Source organism: Ixodes scapularis, unplaced genomic scaffold, assembly GCF_016920785.2.
Source record: "Ixodes scapularis isolate PalLabHiFi unplaced genomic scaffold, ASM1692078v2 PGA_scaffold3__209_contigs__length_174095766, whole genome shotgun sequence".
NCBI lineage: Eukaryota > Metazoa > Arthropoda > Arachnida > Ixodida > Ixodidae > Ixodes > Ixodes scapularis.
This window is the reverse complement of record NW_024609868.1, coordinates 165417944-165445033: the sequence shown is the minus strand read 5'-3', so window position 1 is coordinate 165445033 and position 27090 is coordinate 165417944. Positions and strand designations below refer to the sequence as shown.

Below are 27090 nucleotides of genomic sequence, written 5' to 3'. Positions count from 1 at the left end.
GCGGGGCGCTTTGCGCAAAGAATGGTGGAAACCAAGCCCTGTGCTCAGTCTTTTGGCAGAAGATCTTTCGGTCTCGGCATAAACCTTCCCAGTGTGGACATATGCTTCTGGGACACCAGACTACCTTCCTTTCCTATGTGCTTGTGCGAGCGTTTCGCTGGTTCCCTTTACGTAGGGAACGCTGATGCTTGCGACTCGATGGGGCTGTCTTTCTTTTACTGGCATTAGGTTTTGTCTAGCGAGACCTTGGCGTCGGGCGATGCCCTCAATGAAACTTCTAGAGTAGACCTTTTTATTTAGGTCTTCAATTATGGTCTTCTCCTTCTTCTTATCGGTTTCCGACGAGCAGATAATCGTTGCCCTACGCAGGAGGGTCGAAACCACTGAGGCTTTATGACTCGTTGGATGATTGGAGTCAAAATCGATGTAGCGTCCAGTGTGTGTTGGATTTCGGTACACCGTAAACATCAGATCTTTCCCTCGTCGGCTCACATGCACATAAAGGAACGGCAAGCTGACATCCATCTCACATTCCACGGTAAATTGAAAGGCCCGCTCGATAGAGTTGAGGTGTGCCAAAAATTAGTCATGTCTATTTTTTTGAGAATCCAGAAACAATCATCTACATAGCGCATGAATACTTTGGGGCTTTTGGATAAAGACCTCAGCGCTTTTTGCTCGATTGTTTTCATCGTGAGGTTCGCCGCTGTGACTGTGATCACCGCACCCATTCGAGTGCCACTGACCTGCTTGAAAAGCTCCCCTTTGAAGGTCAAGTATGGGCCGCCGAGACAAACTCGAGCAGACAGCACAGTTCATCCACAGTGAGGTTGGTTCTTGTGGTCAATGAGCTGTCTTTTTTTAGAGCTTCGCGGGCTGCAGTGACTGCAAGAGGACCTGGGACACTTGTGGAGAGGGACGCCACGTTGAAAGACACCATGGTGTCATCGTCGCTGAGATGTATTTGCGAGGCGCGTTCCCCGAAGTGGCCAGCATTTTCTACATGTGTTGACGTGTTTCCGACGAGGGGAGCCCAAGTCCGGTGAAAAAAATTTAACAGCGGCCGAAGCGGTGAGATTGCCAAGACCGAAATATCGTCTACCAAAAGAAAGAGCACAGGGCCTGGTTTACACCATTCCTTGCGCAGAGTGCCCCGCAACCTACATCTGTGAGACGAAGTAATTTCCCGAGCGTATTCGCCGACACAAGAACGACGTGCGGAAGTTTGACAGTGAGCGCAGCACCATCGCCGTACGTTGCAATACCCTAGACCATCGCATTGACTTCGCGAACGCGCACGTGGTGGACACAGGGCCCAATTTTCGAAGAAGACTTTTCTTGGAATCTTTGCAAATCCAGCACACGCCAGGAAACCTAAACAGGTCTCCGGGCGCTGTGCCCTCTGTGTACACGCATGGCCTCCGTGACCTCACGGAAAAGCTGAAGAGACGACCATCTCCATAACTAAAAGGTTATTTTACAATTTTTTTTAATGTCCTAATTTCTCCTTTTTTAAGTTCTTTTGCTTTTTTTCTTTTCTTTTTTTTTTTTTGAAGACAAAGAGGTTAGGAGCTGCGGCTGTGTCCGCGTGCCTTCAGTCACCCCTGAAGAAGAAACCGAGTTGGTCTTGAAACGTCGGTTTGCCTTTGAAATTTTGGTTGGAGATTGATTTTAAGATTTTAACTCTCAGCCAACCAGGCACATTTCTGCCGAATATGTTTACTTTCAAATTGCAGAATTTACGACATCTTCGATTAAAGGTCTTTCCAACTATCTTCACCACACTCTTTCTCCACATAATGGAAAAACTAAGACCTTTGTGCGCAACTTCAGCGATTTTGTGAATCAAGTTTCGCCGTTAAAGGGTAAAGCTGACGAGAGCATTGTACCTTTCTACGTCATTGCTCTTTGTAGAACTGTTCCAGTTCTTCTAGCAGTTGCACCCACAAGAAAAGCCCCTGACAAAGACAGCAATTTGAAGGAGAGGACTAGGCTGAGCGTGGATGAATCCTGTCACCTCCTTGATTTTTGCCTCGGTGGCGCCCACTTCAGTTTTATTGGGAATTTTTGAACAGACAAGCGGAACCACGATGGGTGCGTCCCTTTCAGTCACCAAGGTAAATCAAAGCATGGAAGCCGTTGAACAGACGGCGCTGCAGTCGTTCACCGCAGGTCCCAAGGTGTTATTTCGGTACATAGACGGATGCTTCTGTATTCTAAAAGCATCCAAAGTGAACATGTTCCTGACGCACCCAAACTTCATGGAGCCGCCCATTTAGTGTACTATAAAATGCGAAAAAAAGATGACACCTTGACTTTTCTGATTGTGCTGATAAAACAAATAAAATAGCTGACATTTTTTTTTTTTGCATACAGAAAACTGACACACACTGGGCACCACCTTTCAGGTTGACTCAACTCATCCGAATCCTATTAGTCAAAAGGCGTTGGTTGTCAGGACACCTTTTCGCCATGACTAGGATTATGTTCGTGAATGATCCTGGCAGAAGAAAATAGGATCAAGCCGTCTTTGCGGAACTTAAGGTAAACGGCTACACAAGCTGTTTTATCCACTGCACTGCCCGTCGTTTGAACAAACGTCATCAGCATCTGCAAGCACAGAGAAATACGCAGTCCCGGTAATCCGCGCGCATCAGTGTTGCCTATATACTAGGACTAAAGAGGGGATCAAGATTTATGCCACGACCAAACGTCCGTCCCCCTCACGTACATTGGCGAAACCAAGAACTTTCAGGAGATTATCCGACAATACCAAAACGTTGTTCGCAAGTTCAACCCCGAGCGCCGTGCGGTTCCTGAACACTGCGGCGCCAAATCCCGCCGCATCGACTTTAAGAACACCCCCATTCTCGACGTTGCAATTAACCACCGACAGCTACTTTTCTTGAAGTCGTGGCACATACGAACTACACAAGAAAACGTAAGTTTTCTCGGCGCCTCGACCATCCGCGTACGTCCACCGGGCGTTGAGACATCACCAACTCAAAGAAATGCAATACTGTAAAGGAAGACGAACACGAAAACGCTACTCCTCCACGGTCATCGCTACCGCCATGCCTGAAGAAAAGCCGAGTAGGAATCAAAACGCAGGATTTCCAGTTAGTACTTGGTTGGAAGTCGCTCAAATTTTATTAATCTTGAAAAATGTTTTAAATCAACAAAAATTTCAACTTGTCTTTCTTATTGTGTATTCTAGATATTTATTTCATTTACGCTACTGGTTAAAGGCACCCAGATAATTAAACTCAGAGATATTGAAAAATTAACTTTTTGTATAGTGTATTGTGATGGAAATTCGGAAAAAAACTTTTGCAGAAAGCAAGTTGGTTACGCATCCCAATGCTCGAAATTATATTTAGCTATCAGACCTGTCAGCTTCGATATGAAGGTTTAGAACCTTGTGGTGCATTGATGTCTCTACAAATTACGCATTCCTCGGCATATAGTTCCATGAGCGGCGGAACGCGTGGAACAATGCCATTTATATAAATTAAAAAAACAGCAAATGTCCAAGAACGCTGCCTTGCTGTACAGTTGAGGTTACGCCTGTAGGTGATGATTTACTGGCATTTAAAACAACAGACTGCTTGCGACCGTTGAGGTAATTTTGTACCCAGTTCAGTAGTTTACGACTTGTATTTAGAGATGCTAGTTTAATATCTAGAGGTTTATGTGGTACAGTGTCAAATGCTTTACAAAAATTTAGAAAGATTGCACCTACTTGCTCTTTTTTTTTATCTAGAGCTCTCGGTATGTAGTCTTGGACTCCTTTTAACTGTGTATTACATGAGGCCATGCAGATATAGTGTAAAGGAATTGCAATATTCAATTTAAATTGAGCACATTTTTCTACAGAATGTGTCTACAGAATTTGGACGTTAACATAAACTAGACATTAAATTTATGGGTTTATATTTTTGAACAAGTCTCTTTTCAATTGATTAAAAACATGTATTTCATTTGGGGACTTTCAGTCTTCAGGAACCAATCCCGCTTCAAACGAACTTTTGAATATCATATGCGAGTACCGTGTTACAATTTCGTAACACTTGAGTAATACAGTTGGATATAATGCTTGAGGACCAGTCGACTTCAACATATTAATTTTACGCAAGAGGCAAACAATACCTGCAGTATCAATAATAATGTCGTTCATGAAGTTATTCTTTTGAATGACCCTTAGCGAAAAGTCGTTCAAAATCAGTATACTGAAAGTATACTAATAGTGAACTTAGGGTATGTACTGAAATCGTACTAGTTTCACACTTTTATGAAACAAAATATTATACTTTTAGTACACCCCAATTACATATGTAGTATACCATAAGTGCACCTCGAGTGTACTTTTAGCATACTACAAATGCACCCCTAGTACATTACATGTATGCTTTTAGTGTACTAAATGTACACTACCAGTACATATAGGCGGAGTGTCCCAAATAACTTGCACCAAAAAAACGGAGCGTTCTGCGGTAGTGAAACCAACTGTACACTGTTAGAAAGTCTCTTGCGAAAGTGCACGAAATTGTTTTAGTGCGCCTATTTCTTTAATTAAGAGTAACAAGCTAACTTTTGAAATCTTCGTTTAAATGCCGAGGTGTGAAATGGAAAGTTGTAGAGCGCATTAAGAAACACCCAATTAAACCATTTTCAACAAGGTGCACTTTGCATGCTCCTTTTCCCTAGCCTTCAAAAAAAAAAAACGCCCGCGAAATACAAAAAAATACTCCGTGACAACTCACTTCACCAATCAAGGCGTGCGAGCGCGCCGCGAATGTGCGTTCTTTGAAGGCGGGAAAAAAGCACGAAAACGTATTATGTTTCAAACACTTTAATTGGGTGTTTCTCAATGCGCCCTGCAACTTTACAATTGATATCTTGGCCCTTAAAAGAATATTTGCAAGGTTAGCTCATTAATCTTAGTTATTTACATAACCAGGCACATTAAAAAAATCTGTGCACTTTCTCAAGACACTTGCTAACGACAGTTGATTTCACTCCTGCAGAGCCCTCCGGTGTTTTTTTAAGTATGGTGCAAGTTATCTGGGACGCCGTGTATGTCGGGCGTTCTGAATGGAAAGAACGGTCTCAAATTGACCAGAAAAATTGGCGCCTGCATTTAAAAAGCTGACTTTTCAAAAGTGTTTCTTTGAACGGCTGTATTCCAACCTGTGAAATTTCATCTCATACAGTTCCATTCTCGTGAAATGTTAAGAAACGCCGTTGACAACTCAATTGATGATGATAATACAGAGGCGCCACCATCGGGAGATGCACTCTTAAAAATGAGTCAGGAAATTAACGAGGAAATCTATGGCAGCTCTATTCCTCGTGAGAATGACGTACTGGCGTCTTCTGAAACTGTCTGAGAAAAGCCATAAAGGAGAGGTGCATTGCATTTTTCAACTGAAAGTATGTATGTGTAGCATACAAGCATTATGATCAGTGTTCTTCGCATAATTGATAAGACAGAAATTGAAATCTTACTTATCACTTTATTCAAGTTTCCGAGCCTGCCTCACTGTACACTCTCGTTTGTGATGATGGTATGCCATTACATCCTGCGTAAAAAGAGAAGAGAAAATTACCCTATGCCACTCTATGATATAACATCACATAATTCGCTCAAAGGACCACTATAAGAGGAAGGCAAGATAGTAACATCCTCATCCCGACAAAAGGGCAAGGAAAATCGGACAATATCGTTTCTGAAAACCTGATACCTGAAAGAAGCTCTAACACACAGCAAACAAAATGATTGGCATTTTCTTAATGCCTCCTTTTCTTTTGCTGTGAACGCACATACAAGTCATTCGCTATTACACATTCAGTTGTGCGGCTTAATTTATGATAAGTACTTTTTTTATATAACTTCGAGCTTTTAGAGAAAAGATTCAATATAATGGTCGGACATAAATGGTTGCTATAAACTATCCTATATATTTACACATTATCTGATATCATAAAAGCACTAGAGCAGGGTAGGGCTGTACTGCATCAATTTTAAATTTCTAACCATTTAAAAGTTGGCATTTATTTAATTTATTAGTATTGGCTATTATTCTTTGACAAAGAATAACTGGGCGAGTTGGTACATTGGTAGTCTTTCAACTCCATCGAATAATCAGGTCCTTTATTATTTTTTTCATGCTTTTGCTTTTTCTAACTGCTCTGCCTTTTGTAGCGGCTTTCGCCGCCACTAAAAAACGTGACATCCAAACTCACTTTATTCACAACACAAAATCGCAAACTTGGAAAGCGTGCCGCTTCGGCATACGCAAAGAGATAGTCCGTCTCTATGGCACAGGCATCAGCACGGGCAAGAAATCATGCTGCTCGCTCTTGTAACGTTTTTCACGCTCCTGCTTTATGAAACAAATCGTTGACGAGAGACTGTTGGAACCACACGTCAGAACTAGCATGACCTGTGATTGCTTGAACTGCCGTCAGACTGTACTTGAGCGCTCCGCAAAAGCGTCGTCGGGCGACCGTCGTAGGGACGGCGACCAGGACAGGCCCTCGGCTGGCCCTCGGTTCCGCAGCATGCGAATCTTTCTCACTCTGCGGAGAGAGCCATAAATTTTGAAGATACGCTCTTTTCAAATAACGAAATAAAACCGGGTAGAGCATAGTGAGAGTCAAGCATAGCTTAGCAAGCACACGGTACAAGACAAAGTTTGAAACAGCGGCGCACTTCGGCAGGAACAAAAGGAACTTCCTCACCTTCGCTAGCACCAGTCGGCCATGACTGTCCGCCACTTGCGACGCTGTGTCTCCCAGCTCTCAGCAATCGCTTCCTATTATTGAACACGGTATTCGTAAGTAAGCTATCTAAAATATCCGCAAAAACTGCTAAAACGTAAAAAGGAAGCGTTGCTCGAACTCTCTGAAACTCCAACGGCGGCCGAAAGGAAGCTGATTGCAATAGCGATGGTCTTGCGCAGTTTTCAAAAGTCTCTTTTTGTTCTTTTTTTTTTTTTGAAGACAAAATTAAGCAAATTAATATATTAATAATAATAATGTCACTTTATTATATTCGTAAAAAATTAACAAAACGTTTGGTCTATCTTAGGTGTTATCTAAACTTTCGGTTTTCTTTTTCAGTGTAAAATTGAAACTATCTCAAGCAATTTCTCCCTTGCTTGGTAGAAGAGCGTGTTGGTTAAAGTCATGGATGAAGAAAGAATAAACAATTAAAACAGGGACAACACAACCACATCTTTCATGAATTTCTCCCTTGTCGCCAAGGCTATTTTGATTCATCAGCGCATGCTTGCACCGTTGGTATTCGGCTATTCTGGAAGGATCGGCTCTCGCGGCACATAAGTAATGAGGGCAACCTCGTGTTTTGAAACAATGAGCGTGTCCGTCTTTTTTGACGAGGGAAAGACACGTTAAATTTACGTCGATTTTTTACAGTGTGCAAATCTCGATCGACGGTGTTGTTCGTTGTTGCAATCGTAGATCTCTTTTCACGTTACTTGAGATGTCTTAGAGTTTTGCAAGATAAACCTACACCATGAAACACTTTCGGTGAAAGGTTGAGGTTGTTACATGAAGGCGCCGATTTCTCCTGCCAATTTCAGAACGAGCTTCCATTCATAACATCACTTCGCTTACGCGGTTCGGAAGTCGATTTGCGCTGCATGCGACCCTGGAAGGTGGAGCATCTTATGTCCCCCTTATTAGCCGTGGTTTCTTTTGCTTCCTGTCCTATTGATTGCTGTGGATGCAGATATCTGAAACAGCGTATGTCATGTTGATGCACTCTTCATGTGTGTCGTGCGACTCGGCGGACATTACATGGGTGAATAACCGTGGCAACATTTTTTTAAGTAATTAAAATCCGTAAATTTACTTTTTATTATTTTTGCTGTTTTAGAGGCGGTCGTTATTGGAGCCTAACACAATCAAAACTATTCACGAAACAGCAAGGGGCTTTAAAATATTTATTTATCAAATTTCGCACTTTTTCCCTCGATTCAAGAACCACGCGCGGCAGGGGCGGGCAAAGTGGAGAGTGAAATTAGCGGTTTTGACATGGCATATCGGTGATGGCATGTTTGTTTGTGTTAGCGAGAACTTCTCATACTGGAGTTCTATGTATTATTTACTTTTCTAGTGACGTTACAACCCTCATAAAGTGCTGTCGCATTCAGCATGAACGAAGTTGCACTCTTTTGAAGGCGTGCCTTTGGTGCATGCTCCAGCATCATACTTCCAACGGTTCGACTGAAGGGAATAATTATGAATAGCATCCTGCGCTCTGTCCAGTGCGCTGTTTTTAATCAGGCGACGAAAGGCAGTGTTTTAGCTATGAATAACCTAAAACTCGTTACCTTTCCGCAAATGGTTTCAGTTGGGCTAGAGTTTATTCATAGCCCCTTTAAAATTGAGAATTCAACATGGTCAATTACAGTGTCAATTAAAAAAGCTAATTAGACAACGTACTGTGACGTTTATTTACTCATCTAATGTCCACCGAGCCCCACAAATATTTTGTGAAAACGGCATCGGCCTATCTATCGCGTTTTTAGTGTGTTGATGTTAAAGATATATATATATATATATATATATATATATATATATATATATATATACCCGTTATTATAATTTGAGTACACCAACTGCAAGCACTGAAAATAGACCTTTAGTATACTGAAGTGCACTTTCAGTATACTGATTTTGAACTACTTTTTGCCGCGGGCGCTACGATTCTACTACATGTACTAGTTTTGTACGGACGAGTATACTTTCAGTCCACCGCCATTTTTACTGGAAGTATACTTTAAGTACACTTAAAGTATACAATCAGTACAAAGACCGCACTGAGAGTATACTTTTAGTTTACTTCAGTACACTTCGAGTGTACTGATTTTGAACGACTTTTCGCTAAGGGGAGAGATGATATAAAAAAGTGCCCAGTAGGCGCGCTTCGTTTTTCTATAGTCTGCACATTCGGACGTTAATCTAGCGCTTTTTTTTTTACTTTACCTTCACCGTATAAATCTTGACTGTACAAGTGTGTGAACTAAGTGCAGTATTGTATCCCAAAAAAGCGCACCAAAGTTCCCCAGAGATACGACATTCTGACAAAAAGAAAAAACAAACTTGAGAAATATATTTCCAGCTTAGTGGAAGTGGCATCATCATTTCCTTTTTGATAAGCAAAGATCTTTCAATGAAGCTGTACCTGCTCAAGTATGCCGGACACATTTAACTGTGTTACAACCACGTCGCGATCACGTATCTCAGTGCGAAATCTAATACTGCTTACAGTATTCGCGTTATTGGGCAGAACCAAATTGAGAACGGTGCTTAAAACCGTTAACCACAGCAGGCATTGGTTCGAGCCAAATGTATACAATATGTATTCGAAACCGAAGAGCAAACTTAGTATCTAATACTTGGTTGAGTTCGAATCATTCAATCAAAATACAGCAACTCGAGATATTTACCTAAAATACATTATCACCTATTACGGATGACATGTCAGAAAGTAAACAAATCTAGTTCTCATTACCGTCAGGAGGAGTGTAAATTTTTCCAAACACTTAACTACTTTCTTCAAGAAACTAAACGCGGCACCACACCGACTCAACATTTTTTTCGAAAACCACAACATGTCTACTTCATTCAAATGAGATTGAAAAACACTCTCCAACCATGCGGGTGCATGCCCTTTCGATAGCCGGTAGATCCGGACGGGAAACTTTTAGCATTAGAAATGATATCATCAAACAAAGATTCAGTGCCCATTACTTCCCGTAGCTTAACAGTTGTATCCAAAAATGCAATCTCATTAACTTTGTTTTTATACAACGGCAGTTTACCACCAGTACCAGACGCGCCTCTGTCAAAACACCAGCATCAGCCTTGCTTTGCCTAGCATTAGAACATGCTAGTCGTCATTCTTGTTCACTCAAGAAAGCAGGCTTACAAATAAAAACGGTATATTTCTTTTCAACATCCCAAGTAAACGACTGACCATTGATGACTAAACTATAATTGACATTAGCCCGACTTTTTTGTAGTGCCTTTTTGTGTTTGCGTAATTCCAAAGCTGGTGCCTTTTCACCTGTACTGCTGCACTGCAGTCTTCAGAGACACGAAACGATCTGTTTTCATGCGTTATCATTAGTAGCCACATGACAGGGTAGAGCTGACGGCATCCGTCCGTGCACAAAATAGTGGAAAAGAAGGCGCGCCACGCAGAGTGGAGGGGAGTCGTGAAAGACGAAGGCGAGACGGAGGCGATGTCACGGGGCGAAAGCCAATGCGCGCATGCATGCTGGGGCTAGTCTGACCTTGCAGGAGCGCGGAGCGCGTATGCCTTGGTTTGTGCTGCAAAGTGAAATGTGACCCATATGAAGGTAGTAATTCACATTGCAGCACATGCCCAGACCTGAGCTCGCTTTTGCAACGCGTCACCTAATAATGGCATGTGTTGAAGAGACCTGCGTACATCAAGCTCGCGCAGCGCCCGCTCGATGGCAACAGTTGCGGAAATGTCGAGCCAACAGCTGGTCCGTTAGAGCCTGTGTACATCTCCCATCGGATACTGGAGCGCGTACATATGTGACAGTCAAACATTCTGGCGTAATCTGCCTTAGCGAAAATCACCGTTGTTTGGCCCAACCACGGGAAAAACACTCGGCCCAGCTTTTGGCTGGAGGAAAAAGGAAACAAACAAAATTAAATAATGATGCTGCGCGCGAAATAAACTCAAGTTTCATTTAATTACGTCGCAGACTACCCGTGACATACCAATAACTCATCGGTCACCCATATCCAAGCATACATAAGCCGACGGGACCCGCCCTGATTACCTAAGTCTCCCATTATTTGGAGAATTGAGGTCCAAAGATGCGAGACGCTAACCGTACTAGCAGGCAATGAAGCCTAACTATGAGACTTGTTTGGCGATTTGGGACCAAAGACGCCAGTCGATCATCAAACTTTCATGGGAGGAGCCTAACTCTAGCACTAGTTAGGCAATTTACGCCAAGAATGCCAGATTAGTGCTCAACTATCAGGAAAGGAGTCCGAACTTTAGCACATTTTTGGCGGTTCGTGTCCAAATATGGCTATTGGAAGCTGAACTCTCAGGGAGTAATTCTAACTCTGGCACTTGTTTGGAAACTTTAGAGCACAGTTTCCTATTGACAACCTAATTATCAGGATGTGAAGCCTAACTTTGACACTGGTTTGGCGATTTAGGAAAAATATGCCAGATGACAACCAACCTACTCGGTTGTACGCCTAACTCGAACTCATTTGGCAATTTTGACCAAGAGGCCAGATGACAATGGAACTACCAGGTAGTGAGCCCTGACACTTGCACTTTGTTTTGGCGAATCAAGGTAAAAACACCCAGACTCTTGCCAAGTATGGTCAGATTTGGCTCTACTTTGGCTTCTTCGGGCTTCCCGAGACGGGAAACTTTTAAACATTTGCCTAATTTTGGCCGAGAGTTCTGGGCTGCTTGGAAAGTTTTACCTGTTACCCGTATTTTTAAGATCGACTGGCTTTGTCTACATCTATCTCTTCTTTTGTTCGGTGTGTGACACGTTTTCCTATCTTCTTAGTCTTGAAAATAACATCGGGTACTTTTTTCTCTAGGTCAATATGTTTTCTTGCAATGCCTTTAACCTTCATCAGTACAGCTGACTGACCTGCTTTAAAATCTATGAGCATTCTAACGATGTTTTAAGCTGTTCATTATATGCTCTTATACAGTTTGCAAATATGTACCGCGGCTTGGCCTTCAAAGTGACTTCAGGTCCCTCAGTCTTTGCAAGCCTGTGGAGCTTGCTCATGTCACCAGGGCTAGAAAGCATAAATCCTCCACCGACAAAAAATAGGATATTTACCGAGCAGCTTCGACTGTACAATATATTGTCTTGTCTTGGAGAACACAAGTTGGCTTTTAAGAATATTCGAAAATTTTGAACGGATCTTACGCTTTCTGATTCTTTTGACGTTTACCTGGAAAGTTGGTGGTCAAATGCTTCGTCGAAGTTTCAAGCAGCGGTGATAAAGTCATTTTCGTTCATTCTTTTTATGACCAGAAAGTCGAATGGAATGTCAATACTGGAGCACCGCCTAGCTGCGTTTGCATAGAAAAGAGAATATTGGTCTCTGGTTCAGTGTTTGATTCATCATCCCTCGAGATAGTGTTGGGACCGGGGTTTAATTCCAGGTCTTCCAGGCAGACGCAGCAAAGTATCAGAAAACAAAAGCTAGGTATAAAAACACAGCGATATTAACGTATCAACTCCACGAAAACCCAGAGTGTGAATACACCTGCAGAGCACCCGCTTTCTGAGATTCCACGAAACTCTGACAAGCATTACAGTGCTCGTTAGGTAAGACTTGGAATAATTCAAGTAAATAACCTGATGCATAAAGCAACGAGAACAAGGGCCAAGAAGGGTGTAATGCGCCATTTAGCGAAGCAGCTTCCTTTTATCGCAATTGTGATGCGGATCTGGAAACGTCCCTCAATGTCTGGCCATATGTCGTCCTTTTAGATTACTCAGAATTGCTTCTGAGAAATCCTGTGGCTTGAGTGCACAATCCATGGCTTCTAGCGGAAGCAGGGTTCTCGTTGTTCATCGCTCGTAGTTTTGAACTGCTGCCGTCCCGACGATGCTGTCATACCAGAGTGAATCGCAGTCAGCACCTGACACAGGAAGCGACGTGAATAAAAGGGACATGAGCGATCCTCTTAATATGTTGAAAATTAATCCTAAACATTTTGAAAAACTATTGTTCGCCAGAAAGAGCGAACTTTGCCCAGTGTCTCTAATGATTATGGACAGGAGCTCTCCTACGACGAATCAGCATCCGTCTTTAATGAGTATTTTTTATCTGTCTTTGCCGAGGAACTGTTTTCCTAAGCATGTGATTGAATATGTGTTTCGCCTATTTTATTGTGTGAGTTTGTCACATTTACAAAGAAAGAAATTCTGGCCAGCATCGACGGACTTTACCCAGAGATGACGAAATGTGTCCGAAACTTTGTAAAGCAACCCAAATAACATCTCCTTGCTTGCTTTTTCTTATTTTCAAGCAGTCAGTTGATAAATAAACCTTCCGGCAGACTGGAGTTCTGGGAACGTTTGCCAATTTCTAAATCTGGAGATAAAAACAATATGTTATTATACACCACAAACCTTAACAAGCATGCCCTGTATAATTATGGAGCCTATTATATATTCCTGTTTTATTAGCTATTTCTTGTGACCATCAACTCCTCTGCACAAACGAAGATGGCTTCATTAAAGCTTTTCTTGCGAAACCCAACATTCTTTAATTTGCAACTGATTTGCACAATAATGTCCATGCTCCTAAAACTACTGATGTCATTTTCATTTATTTTGCTAAAGCCTGCGGTACAGTACCCCCACCAACGTTTGCTCTAGAAGCTAACTCAACTCAACATTTATCCTGTTATCATACATTGGATTTATAACTTTCTCGTTAACCTTAAGCAAACTACGTATGTTGGGGGAACAAACTTTCCCGAATTACCAGTGAAATCGGGGGTTACACAGTGCAGCGTTTTGGGACCACTTTTATTTCTAATATATAATACCGACCTCCCACTCAACTTACCATCCCACATAAGACCCTTCGCGGATAACGGTGTTGAGTATCGTGGCATCACTAGCCCGGGTGATCAATCACTATTACAACAGAACCTGAGCATTATTTTCCTTTGGGGCCCCACTGGGCAACTAAACATAATGCACATAAAACTAAACATTATCATATGCCAGCCGACCATCTTTATCAGTAAAAATATTCACTCAACCACACAGAGATCGATAAAGCTAGATCTTACAAGTACACAGGAGTCCCATTTGCTGAGCACCTCACTTGAAATGATCACATCAATAACACCATCTCTAGCGTCTGTAAAGCACTAGGGTATATTGAACGCAATATTTTTCACCAATCAAAAACCGTAAATGCAACCGCATATAACAGATTTGTCAATTCAAAACTAGAATTCGCTAACATCATCAAGTGTCCTCATCCAGTATATCTTATATACAAGCTCGAATCGGTACAAACTAAAGCATCCCCATATATTACCAATGACTACTTGTATACCCCAAGCGAAACAGCGATTTTAAAAAAAAGCTAGGCTGAAGACTACTCACCGATAGAACAAAAATTGCCCGTCTTGTTTTCTTCCATGTCATTTACTATTCATCAACTGAATTTGGCAGCCATCATCTCCAGGACCCATGTCAGATATCACAGCTCCTTGATCACCCCCTTAAAGTTCAGCCTCCCATCACCAGAACTAGAACATTTCAAAACTGTCCACTCTTCATTGACATTGCCAACTGGAATGCATCGCCCACGCACATTGTCCACGAAAGTAAAAAAAACAACACGAAAATCCCGTAAAATTTGTAATTTTTTTTTTTTTTTTGTGGAGTGCGTACAGTTTTATTTTCCGAATTTGACTTTTGTTTTTATTGTTGTGCACATTATTGTAAATACAGCCGTCTCAAATAAACTGCTATCTTGAGAACGTTAGAGGTAATAAAACAATTGAACTAATGTGAAAAAAGGGTCTCGCGCCCCTCTGGCTTTTGTAGAAGGAGCTCCCTTTTATGGCAATGGTGAAGCAAACCCGGAAATGTTCCTCAATGCCGGGCTATCTGTCGGTCTTGTAGATGACTCAAAAAAGCTTCTGAAAAATTCTCTGGCTCGAGTGGAGGATCGGCGGCTTCCAGCTGAAATAGGGTTATCGCTGTCCATCGCTCGTAGTTTAGAATTTCTACCGTCCCGACGATGCTTGCCGTGACAGCGGGGATCCCACTCGGCCCCTGACACATCAAGCAACGAGATTAAGGGCAAAATAGAGTACCGTGCCCTGCAGTATTCTGCAAACATTTAATGAATTCCTCTTTTGCCGTAGAACACCCATATATGTCACTTAAAAACGTATTTGACATTGAACCTGTGAATTGACATTTATGATAAAAAAAATCAACATCAACGTGTTTTCCCTTGGTTAGATATATCATGGGATGCAGCCACTGACTCTCGATGACGTCCACGAATGAATCCCATAAACAAGAAAATTGCCGTAAATATAGTCAGGATATTTCCGAGATGTCACATTGCTCAATGCATAGACGCCTGATAAACTGCGCCTTGTCTCCTGGTATCTGACACAAGTGGCATGAGAACTATTGAGCAGGTGGTGGTAATGGAATGGAAGAGGGGGGGGGGGGGCAGTTTTAACTTCCTTCTCTGGTATGCCGGTCCCTGCCCCCTCCCCTCTGCTCCCCCCTACCTGTTTTGACGTCTATGTCTGGTTCTTGAGTGACGGCCCTCGGTTGGTCTCCATTCATTTTTTCCCACAGGGAACCTTCCTGGTAAACCGAGCAGCTGTGAGGTCGATGCTTGCGGACAACGTCACGGACGGCTCGATCGTCAACCTAGCGAGCATCATCGCCCCTCGGGGCTTCCCGGGGTTGGCGGCGTATGCTGCTTCCAAGGGAGGCGTGGTCTCCCTGACCCGAACGCTGGCCCAGGAGCTGGCAACCAGGGGCATCCGCGTGAATGCTGTCCTCCCGGGGCCCACCGACACGCCCATGCTGGCCAGCTTGCCCGCCGAAGTGCAGGGGCTCTTCGTGGCCGTCACTCCGATGAAGCGAAAGGCGCGACCCGTCGAACAGGCCGACACCATTGCCTTCTTGTGCAGACCGAAGAGCAGCTTCACCACTGGGGCGGCTGTCGAGGTCACAGGAGGAATAACGGGATAAACTTACGGGGAATAAATTATTATGTTTTACAAGTGTGAAATTTAAAAAAAGTACACCAGACACTTTAAAATTTTTAGCGTGTTTTTGATTAGAGTAGACAGGCTCGTCTTCTGAAGTGTCTTATATGCGGCTCTTTCGTTTTCGTACTCTATTCTAAACACGGCATATTTGTACCGCAATAAACGTGTTGCAAAGTGTGCCTTGTCGTTCGCAACGTTGAAAGGAGTGTCGGAAGTGATCACTGTAGAAATAGTTGTAGCAGACGACGGAGGCAGAGCAACGTGACACGCAGATCCGACTTCAGAGGCGGTGTTCTTCGCTCGTTTTACGATTTTTGACGTCTTTGGCTCGGGCTCGTGCTACTGAAACTACGGAAATTTGCCTCATTACAACACTAACGTGTTCCTTCTCCCATATATCTAACTAGTCTGGCGTATATGAACGAAGGGCTGCGCACAGATATTTTATTTTTATTTAACAAGACAGCTAAAGTGAAAACAAAAACAGTCAGAGTGCAGGCAAACTGGTGTAAGTTGAACATGATTGTAAACCTGGGACTGAGGCAGAAAAGAGAACACGACAGAAGGTAAAAAAAGAGGAGGCAACGTCTCAAAAAATTGAGAAGTTGCCTCCTCTTTTTCTACCTTTTGTTGTGTACTCTTTTCTGCACCAGTCTCAAGTTTAGAATCATGTTCAGCTAAAATGACTTGAAAATTTATTCAGTTAATTCAAATATTTATTAATATAAATTATTTTTATTATTGTGCCCTGACGCCCGTCGAGGTTAATAACATTTTTTTTGAAGAAATGTTTGGCCAATAATTGGCCAATGGCTGGAAACAGTCCTCTGGTCAGCGCGAGACGCCAGCCAGTGGGCGATGACTGGTATTCCTCTGGCCATTGGCTAATGGCCACTATCTATCAGACGTGGGGCGAAATTCGCCGCAAAATGGCCACTCTTTGGCCATTCGCCAAAATAACATCGCCAGCCATTGGCCAGTGCTTGGCCGAAATTCGTGTTGCTTTAATACCCTAATTTTTTGGGTACTTATAATCGTACAAAAAACACCCAGTATACACTGCGAACACCGAGCCTATGGAATGCATTCTATATAATATGTGTAGTACGAATACGCTAAATTATATAAAGAGGCAACTTTAAAATAGGTTCGTAGTCCGTCTTGTAACATTTTGAAGATGACACTACGACGGCAAAAAGCCGACTGGCGGGAGGTATAAAAAAAAGGCTAGAGGTTTTCGGAGAAACCCAACTTCTAGGAATGCCCCTCCTTGTGACTTTAGGGACGCCCCGACTGTCAGCGCTCGCGCCTAGGGTATAGGGGTGTTGTCGCCCATACCCAAGTGCAGTGGGTGCTCCGCTCTGTCAACTCGCTATTAATTTGACTATCGAACGTTATCCGAGCCTGGTGCGGATCCCTTACCACTTATACCTACCAAACACGATCAAGAAATACCTAGATTGGGATTTGTGAGTTTTTGTCCATCGATAGTTTAGCGAAGGGCTACCTCGGGTGACCGTGCACACTGAAGTGCTGCGGGCGCGTGCTCCATAAAGCATGCTTTGGCATCACAGTTCGTTCTTCAAGTTCCGGACTTCTCTACTCTTTACCTCTCTGATGTCTGCCTGGCTAACAGTGCCTAGCCGGGAAGGAAAATTTTAATTATACGAGAACTCGCGCATGAAAGGCACTTTCCAACCCGCGCCGTGTTCGCACCCATGCTCTTGTCGACAGTTCGGATGTGCGTAAATTGAAGTATGGACTGCAGCGCTATTGTAAAACGTACGTAGAGCAAACCTACCCTACTTAAAACGTAGGAATTGCAAAAACTATCCTCGGGTACAATCTTTCTTGACAAAGAAGCCAAAAGGTACGCGCACGTCTGCCCTCTCATTTTGTGCAGTGATTAACGTACCGCGCACTATTTTCCTCTCCCTGGCAATACCAAGTAAAGTATTCCCCAAGTTGTTGCACAATAAGTGCGAAAGACACCGATGCTACAAGCCTGACGATATTGTCCTGAACGGCGCTATTATTTCACGAGGGCGCGTGCGAGCACAAGTCTCAGTGTTTTGCGGTCGTCTTGTAGCTTCTCCTTCGCTAGCGCTTGCGCTGAAGCAGATTACACCTCTTACAAAAAAAAGATTGTCGCGCTTTTTTATTGAAAAGTTGTTTGAAAAACTCAACAGAGAATAGAAAATGTTAGCAGCTTTTCTTTTTGCTTGCTGTTGATCTTTGGCCCGCATTTCTGTTGAAAGTCAACGGACTTTCCGTGATGTTGAAAGTCAACGGAACCTATTAAATGTCAACAGCTTTTCAAGAGAAAAGCATAAAAATATATGGTGACTCTCTATAGAATAGTGCCCCACTTATCACTTGAAGGTCAACAGACATTCTGTGAGGCTTTGTGTTGAAAATCTTTCGACATTCAATATTTCCTGTTCACTTTTTTTCTGCAGCTTTTTCAACAGCAAGGCTTCACAATATGGCTGTTGATTCAGTCGAAAAGAGACACAGAAGATATTGAATGTCAACAGTTTTTTATTAGCTTTTCAATTTACTTTAGTGAACATTGTCCCACATTTGGGACAATGTTCTCAAATTCACATGTTGCAGATTTACCTCTGACACTACGCCATTTACTAACACTTTTCTGCTCTCATTCCATTGCATTGGCAGCGCTACAAAAACTGACATCTAGACAATTTTAATTACATTGCATAATTTCAACAAATTTAAAATTGTTCTGAAACGTAATTTTTTCACTTAAGTTTTGCTGATATTTAAAAACCTCCCATTAGGCTTCGCTTTTAATTTTTTTAGTGCTAGTACTACAAGACTTCTCTTTGGACTCCTCTGGCAGTATATTGCTCAAACTGTTTTTTTATTATCTTGATATCGTCCACCTTGTACTGGCTGCAGACATAGGCTGGGGAAGAAAACAAATTTTATGCACTCAGCCAGAATCAACGTTTTTTTTCTAATTGTAACATGATACCTATATATTATGATTACTAAAGCAGCAGCTAAGTAACTAGAAATAAACTTATACAGGAAAGCTGTTAATATCAAGAAATGATTGATTAGACTAAACTAAAATATATCTAATTTAAAAACTATGAGAAGAATAGTAAAAAGACAACTGTTTTTAGAAATATATTACATAATTTAGAGCATTTCAGGCACCTAAAATTGAAAGTAGTAGTTATTTATAAATTTTTAGTTACACACAAACAGTGGGTCACTCAAAGTCGAACTGTAAGAGCTCAAAGTATAAGCAAAGTATACGAACGAAAAAAAAGAGATTCATACAAGTTTCTGCACAAACTGATGATGGCATCCATCTTTTTTTTCTCGAAGCATTCCTTTGCAGAGAAGTCCATTTGTGAATTTCAAGCCTTTCCAATCAATGGCTTGCCCCGCCTCTCCTCCACAGTGAATACAATACCGACCAAGTGCCTTGCCAGCTTGTCTAGTTAATATGCGTAGTGTTCTATTTCGCCAAAAGCACTGCGAGAACCATGACTCCAATCCCGATGTTCTCCTGAAATTTTGTAGCAAAAACAAAACAAAAAGGCAAAATTAGAGGTAGAAAAGTAACCATGTGTAACACACATGCATTTCTTTTTGTCTCAATTATCCACCGTTAATGTTTTTCAGGATGCAGAGGTGGAAGCGGACTTCAGCCTTTTCTAGCAGGTTCAGACGCGGCAAAAGCCTCAATTTGAAAGAGGGATGCAGTGTGCTTTTTGCTGCCCTGGTATCGAGACAAGCTGAAAATTTTGCAACTGATCTATGACAAGCAATGGAATTCGCTTAAGGGCATCTCTGGTGGCTCACGATCCTTTGTCTGGTGGTGTGATCACCTTGTCATTGATGACAATGGGTCATAATATGGTTGTTAGTCCCACTAGGAGTCACGAGGTTTTTGCGACGATGGGACATGTGATGATAAATAATGATATCACGCCACCTAGTGTACCAACATCTTATGGCCATGTGAAGTGACATCTCATGATACCATCGTATCATATAACTATAGTTTCCATGGTCCTGTGACTACCCTAGAGCAACTATAGGAACACAACTTATCGTGGTTAAGTGATCACTTGACTCGTCCCACGATTAAGGTGACAGAGTTTTTGCGGCAACACAAGCACTTGGCAACCGTAAGGATATTAGCCAAAGCCAATTGACTAGTGCAGGGGTAGAACGTCAGATGAGAAAGCGAGAAATATGTGGTCCGATCTCCAACAAAGGCTAAGAACCTTTTGTAACATATGGCCATCTTGCTTTTTCATAACATTTCACAACGCTCCAGACTCTCACCCCAGAAAGTAAAACAGAGTGAGCCAAACATTAAGGTGAGGTTCATCTGCTTTAATTGAAGTGGACCTTCTGTCCCAGGAACAAAACTCTGCCTTGGCTGCCTCTCTTCACTCCACCTTTTAACAGTTAAGATAGAGAAAAAAGAGAAGAAGCTTTCAACTCTGAAAAAATGTATCCTTCAGCAAGCAAGCAAGTGCAAGGTGTCCAAGAAATGATGTGCTTACGTATCTTTGATTACTATCGGAGCCTAAAAAAAGTACCGTGCAGTGTACACAGTTTGTGTGTGTTTCGAAAATCACCTATTTAATTATGTGTACTCAAATCTTAATGTATAAAATACAGAAAGAAGCCCACCATCTTAGTTTGCACTACTTGGTCCCCCACGTTTGCAGCTGTTGCCGCAGCAGCTGCCTCCCTAAGTTCCAATTTTTTTTTACTAGGCCCTTCAGGTTTTTCTTAAGTTCGCCAGCAGTTACAGACAAAAAATTCAGGAGTGTATTTATTTGGTCATGGCTTCTATAAGGACCAATCGAAAAACAAGTAAACTGCAGATTTATTTATGTACATGATTCACAAAGTGTAGAAGTAGTGCTAAGAACAGTGCTCTACACGTAACAGTGTGGTCAATGTCTCTAGAATTTAATGTTTTGGGGTACAAAAAAAATGTAGTAGTGTGTACCGTGTGCCCCTGAGAGCCGTCGCTTGGCCGCTCCATTACCCAAACCGCATGCCCAGAGTCCTTAAGTTATGAGCGCTCACTACTTGCCAGGCGTCAGTGAGTATGACCAAGGAGGTATTTGGACTGCGCGAACCTATCACTCTTTTTTTTTTCTCTTTGTGGAGTCGCCCCGGCATAATGTACTGGAGCCATTCTGGAAAGTCGACAAGTTGGTTTATGCCGGCTCTTATTTAAGGGCCACTACTGTCGATATTTTTTAAACTGGGGATCGTAACTTCTTTTCGCTCACTCAGTTTCCTGAATTACGAGTGTTTTTTTTTTCATTTCTTTTCAATATGGTGTGTAGCTTTGTAAATATTATGGCTCAACTTTTGGTTTCTAGAATCTCTGGCAAAACTGAAATTACCGGCGACAGAGACATGGCAACACTGATTATCAAGTGTACTGCGACGACGATGTCACGTATGTGTTGTGGTATGCGATGAACGCTCTTGCATGTCTTATAGTGAGGAATGTTCATTACTGCTCAGGAGACATTACGTGCAGGGACATAGCTAGCACTTGGCACGGATGGTGCAGCGCAAAACAGAACAGCTTGATTGCGCAGTTTTTATGCACTAGACCCACTCGAAGGCCGTGCAGGGACTCCAAATGCATTTTGCATCACATATCTAATGGAATCTTACAAAAGGGTTTATTTTCGTTTTTCAGAGCGTTTTCGTTTTACTTCTTGGGGACCCCCCTGAACGCTCTCAAGGACTCCATCAGATCCACGGACCACTCTTTAAAAAACACTGTAATGGAAGCTCACGAAAACCGCTCATCGCCCGGTGTGGCTTGACTCACGCAGGCTAAAGTCTGCGTATCAATGTTTCAGAAGCTCTTGAAATGTGTCTTGGCATCCAAAATTTTAAGTTAGGGTCAATCCGTTCGTGATGGGAGTTGTGAGGAGCGTCTCTATAACACGTAGCCTAGGATCTTGGTTTTGATGTCCTTCTCAGCAGGTTTAATGTGTCCCCTTTCGTGAAAGTAATTGCAGTCTTGGTATTTATATTGTTGGCGTTTTTCGCTGCCAGATCGGCCCCTTCATTTCCTCGAATGCCGCAATGTCCACTTATCCATTGAAAATAATTTTATGTCCAGTTTCAATAGCTCTCGAAAGGTGAAAAATAATATTAATGGCAAAAGATGAACTTTATTTGTGTTACGTATTTTACGATGTTCAGAGCAGTGTTGCGGAATGGGCACCCCCATTCCATTCCAATTCCATTCCGGGGAATTAGAGTTTTCGATAATTCCATTCCTTTCAACTCCTAGGAGTGGGGACACTGGGTCCATTCCCACTCCTGGAATGGCTGAGTCGTTCCATTCCATTCCTCTAATTCCTAGCCGTTAAAAGTATCACTTGACAGCTGCATTACGTTGCAGGGTTGGGCAGAAATATTCAAAAATGTATTTGGAAATACAAATACTGGTATAGATGAAATTAGTTGCTAAGATACTGATACTCAAGTCTCAAATATATCTGTAAAAGTGTATCGCGATACGTATCGGAAATGCATTTTAAAAAGAGGCAAAAAGTTTTTGGAAATACAAATACAAGAATACATTTTAGGGAGGGCAGAAATATAAATACTGATGATGCAATACATCTTTCAAATTTCTTTGAGACGCCAACTGAGATGAGGCTTTGAGTTTGAAGTGGAAGTCTTTTTTTTTTTTTTTGTTTTTGGTCCCGAAATTACTTTTCTGCAGGCTTGGCACTTCGCCTTGAAGGTATGGTTCCGGACGAAGAGTCCTCAAGTCAATGAGTTTAAAAACCATTCCATCAACGATTGACCGCGGTACCTTCCCTGGCATCCTGTCTGACTGACTAGTGATGCGAAAAGATTTCGACCTCTAAATAAATTCAATCAAAACATCAAAACTTCCCTGTCCAATAAGGGCGCCCCTGTCAGCACTGATCACATGACGTCACGGTGGGATGAACTAGTATTCTTGAATCTGTAGGTGTTGCCTTGAACGTGAAACTTTACCCACGCTGCTGTATGAAAGGACAATAATGTCACGAAGAAAATAAAAGGTGTCTTCATCTTCGTTTATGAATGATACTGATGTTAACAAACACAACTGTTTATTTAAGAGATAGGATATAAAATCTTTACGACAGATATGGCCAATTCGTCAATAAATTTTGGGGGAATAGTCCTAACCTCTGGCGACTTCCCCTGCCGTCCTCCGAGACCGCACTTTCAGCGGGTGCCCCGACCACAGCCGAACTCGACAAACAAGGATCCACACAAAGGCGGGCGAGCCGAACTCCTCCACAGCCGTAAGGGGTCCCAAGTTTGCGAGTTAGCGGGCAGAAGACTCCACAGCCGAAGTGGGTCAGACGTACAGGTTGGCCTCCAGAGGCAGGGAGATGTTCACGGCATGGTATCCGGGCGCCAAGTGCCTTACAGCCCTTCGGTGGCCGCTCATATTGAGTTCAGCAGCATTCTGGGCTAATCCAGTCCACCAATCAGAAAGTTTGGGAAGGACCAATCAAGAGGGGTTTTCTTAGAGCCAATCAAAGGCTCGGAGCTTAAAGCAAATACGAACATTCTAAGAACCACCGCATACATGAGACAAAACACATTCCAAACGAAGCTCACAAGAGCAGTCATAAACAATAGAAAGCACATACGTACGTAGACAGAGAAGTTGCACATACACAGCGCAAAACCACCTCCGAAGTAGAGAGCCCAAATGCAAACATACACAAGACAAAACGTTTCCAACACGGGGTTCTGTAAACTAAGTGTAGCGTTACAGCGTTCACGTTCACCCCCAGTTGGGGCCCCCCAACTCCGGTGGAAACCAACAGCCGTCCCGTGTAGACGGAAAGAACTCTCGGAGAAGGCAAAAAACATGAAGTGGAGCCAGACTAAATACTCGCGCGAGCAACACTTCGCGACAATACGTACTTTCGTTGTAGGTGACCTCGTTGAAGACCGTGCAGGCAGTTGCATTTGAAATTTTCGAGAAAAGTGGACCACCTGAAGCATCTTGAAGCACATGTCTTATCTTCTGTTACGGTTGAAAAATCTATACGGTGGCATCCCTGTTGTGACGGTCTTTCCTGCCGACTCTCCGCCTCCAACGCATGAATGGCAGTCTTCAAGTTCCGCCTAGCATCATGTTCAAACAGAGACCTCGTGGATTGCGGCCTGAGATGCCCGGCACAGGTGCGAGCTCTCCGAGAAACAGCGCTCTCGAGACGAGTCGCAGGTGTACGAAGTCTGGGTCCGCACAGCGAGACCACGTCTGGCCTCCTTCCTGGGTATCGGATCACCAGAGCAGCGGGTCACGTTCACGTCGGCTGATGACGTACCCTTGAGCCGTCCAATATTACAGGCGCAGACGGATTCGGATATGTGCTGAACTTCACTGGTGAAAGGCGCCACCACCCCCCCCCCTCCCCCCTGTTCTTTGCATTGACACTTGTTTTTTGTATTGCATTTTTTTTTTGCGTATAAGTCTGTCAGGGCCTTACGCGGGTCCGCAGTTTCCCGCTCATTTTATTTCTGAATAACGGACTCCCTGACTGGCTCGGTATAGCTAAATGTAAATATATATATATATATATATATATATATATATATATATATATATATATATATATATATATATATATATATATATATATAAATATAAAGACCCTGCGCCCATTCCATTCCCATTCTATTCCGGGCAAAAGGCATCTAATTCCATTCCCATTCCATTCCCCTCAACGTTGCCGCCATTCCGTTCCCATTCCATTCCGGGGTCGCGAAAACGCGGAATGATTCCGGAATCATTCTAACCCTGGAGTGGCAACTCCGCAACACTGGTTCAGAGCGCTCAATCAATCTGTGTAGAGTCCAACTGGTAATACTGGTTTTCTGAGTAAAGTAGAGAACCGCTTGCAAAATAGCAAAAAGCTTTCTGTTAGCTCAGCTTGTTTTGTGTGCAAGTAAGAAGCTTTTTCAATATTTAAAGACTGAATTATAAAGGCTGGTGTAGATGATATATCGGTTGTTGACCCATCCGTGTAGACCACAGCAAGGTCATCTGGGGGTTCAGAAAGCATTGATAGTGTTATTTGCTTCAACTTGGTGTGGTGTAAAGTGAATTTTTTCACATACCAGGTGCTGATGTAGAACTTTGTGCAGAGTAAAATGTCCAAAGCACAGCTGGAGATTCATAGGAGAGTGCGAAGTTTGCGGGAATTATATCTGCATTAGCTATTATTACGTTATGCACACTGGAAAATGGCCTACAACGGATAGTTGCAACGAGTGGGTTATCATGATGTTGTTTAAGAAGGAAAATGAAATGGCGGAGAGTTTCCCGTTCACGTAGAATTGGTATTGTGAGGGCGTAAGCTTCTGCAACCACCAAGGAACTTGCTGAGGCTCTTGGTACTCCAGAGCAGATTCGTAGGCTGCGGGCTATCAGATGTTTGAGTCGCGTTTCAAGAGTCCGGGAGTCTGGAAGTGAATAGAAAAGGAACTGTGTAACGAGTGCTCCATGGAGAGTTAAAAGGGCTTTCGAAGAGCCATCCCATCTGGTTCCAAAGCAGCAGCATAAAAGTTTAACGTATGGCACTATGTTTCTTTAAAATTTTTTACATGAGCTGTCTAAGACAGGTTTCGGTCAATGTACGCTCCATCAAAACGATGAACCTTCACCAAATGCAAAGGTTTCCCGGCAAGACTGAGTTCCAAGTTATTGAGTAAATGGAAGGACCGCAATTCCTCAGTAGAGATCGAGATACCTCGTTCAATGAGAAATTGTTCAATTATTAAAAGTGAACTCTGGAGAAGAGCCTGAGTTGCACTGGGATTAGCATCTGATGACCAAATACATATGTCATTAGCATACATGGAAATTGATACATTATCTGGTAATAGACCAGGGAGTTGTCAATACAAGGTTAAATAATGTGGAACTTAATACGCTTCCTTGAGGAACTCCTTGTAAAGCATAGTGTTTTGATGTAAAACCATTGGGCGTCCGTGCGTACTCCGATCGATCATGGAGGAAATCACACATCCCGTTCACTAGGCGGTCACCTACCGCTAATCGCTGAAGCTGTTTGATAATATGGCAGTGGCTAACAGTGTCAAATGCCCGCTGAATGTCTATAAACACTACTACTGTGATATTGTGAATGCTGCGGTCGTGTTCTACACAGGTAAGAGATCGAACACAGAATCCATAGCTGACATATTCCGCCTAAAACCGGTCATTAGAAAAGGCAATATTCCACAGGAATCTAACCCCCAATTTAGTCGCTTTAAGACCATATGTTCCATCGTCTTCATCAGCACGCTGGTGAGGCTCACTGGACGAAAATATGAGATGCTTAGAGGGGATTTTCCAGGTTTTAAAACAGGCACTAAAATTGCTTCTATCCAGACGAGAGGTATACAGCCAGTAGCCCAGCATTGGTTATACATATCCAGTAAAAAGTACATAGCGTGCTTCCCAATATTCGTTAGTGCATCCGGAGTGATACCATCATGTCCTGGGGCACTTTTTCGCCTAAGCTTTTTCAATGCCCATTTCAGTTCACTTTTTTTAGATGGCAGATTCATGATAAGGTTCTATAAGGATATTGTTGTGATATGGTTCATGATATGGGGATTTCTGATTCGTGTTTGCTATGACTGTAGAAATGTGTTGCGTCACTGCTCTGCAAAATTCTTCGGCTATATTCATATCGCTAACATTTTCGATGAAGTGACAGCGCTGCAATTGTTGGCGGTGTAACACCGGCGATTTTAATGACCGAACTATGCGCCATGCTTGTATTGTCGGGGTGCTCGGTAATATTGAATCCCAAAGACTCTTCCATCGGCGTTTTCCAAAATATTCGAGCTCGTGTTTCGTTTTCGTTAGAATTCGTTTGGTTTTCATTTGATCTTCAAGTATTCCGCTTCTTATAGCTTTCTGTTCTGCCTGTTGGCGTTGAGCACGCAACTTCTGTCATTCAGGATCTACCCCCAGATGTCCTTGGGGGACTTTTAATGTTTGTGATGATTTCACAAAGTTTATTTTTATCCCAGAAACTAAATCATCTAGTGTCTTCAAATTTGTCGTTTTGTCAGCGTTCAGTGCACGAAACTTGGACCAGTCAGTTAAAACTGTACATCTATGTTTCACAAAGGAATCTAATTTGGTGTGACTTATATAGATAGGTAGATGATCGCTTCCCCTGCTG

General features: G+C 42.6%; 1 protein-coding gene and 1 pseudogene across 1 annotated transcript in view; both read left to right on the top strand.

The window, feature by feature from the left end:
• LOC8043212 ((3R)-3-hydroxyacyl-CoA dehydrogenase) overlaps window positions 1–16014 on the top strand; it is a 42116-nt gene extending 26102 nt beyond the window's left edge. The window contains exon 4 of the mRNA XM_002416114.3: window positions 15414–16014. Coding sequence (XP_002416159.3) covers window positions 15414–15815 — 402 coding nt within the window. The 3' untranslated portion in view covers window positions 15816–16014. The remainder of the gene's footprint in view (window positions 1–15413) is intronic.
• Window positions 16015–26004: 9990 nt separating this feature from the next.
• On the top strand, window positions 26005–26639 carry LOC120848184 (annotated as a pseudogene).
• Window positions 26640–27090: the final 451 nt, after the last annotated feature.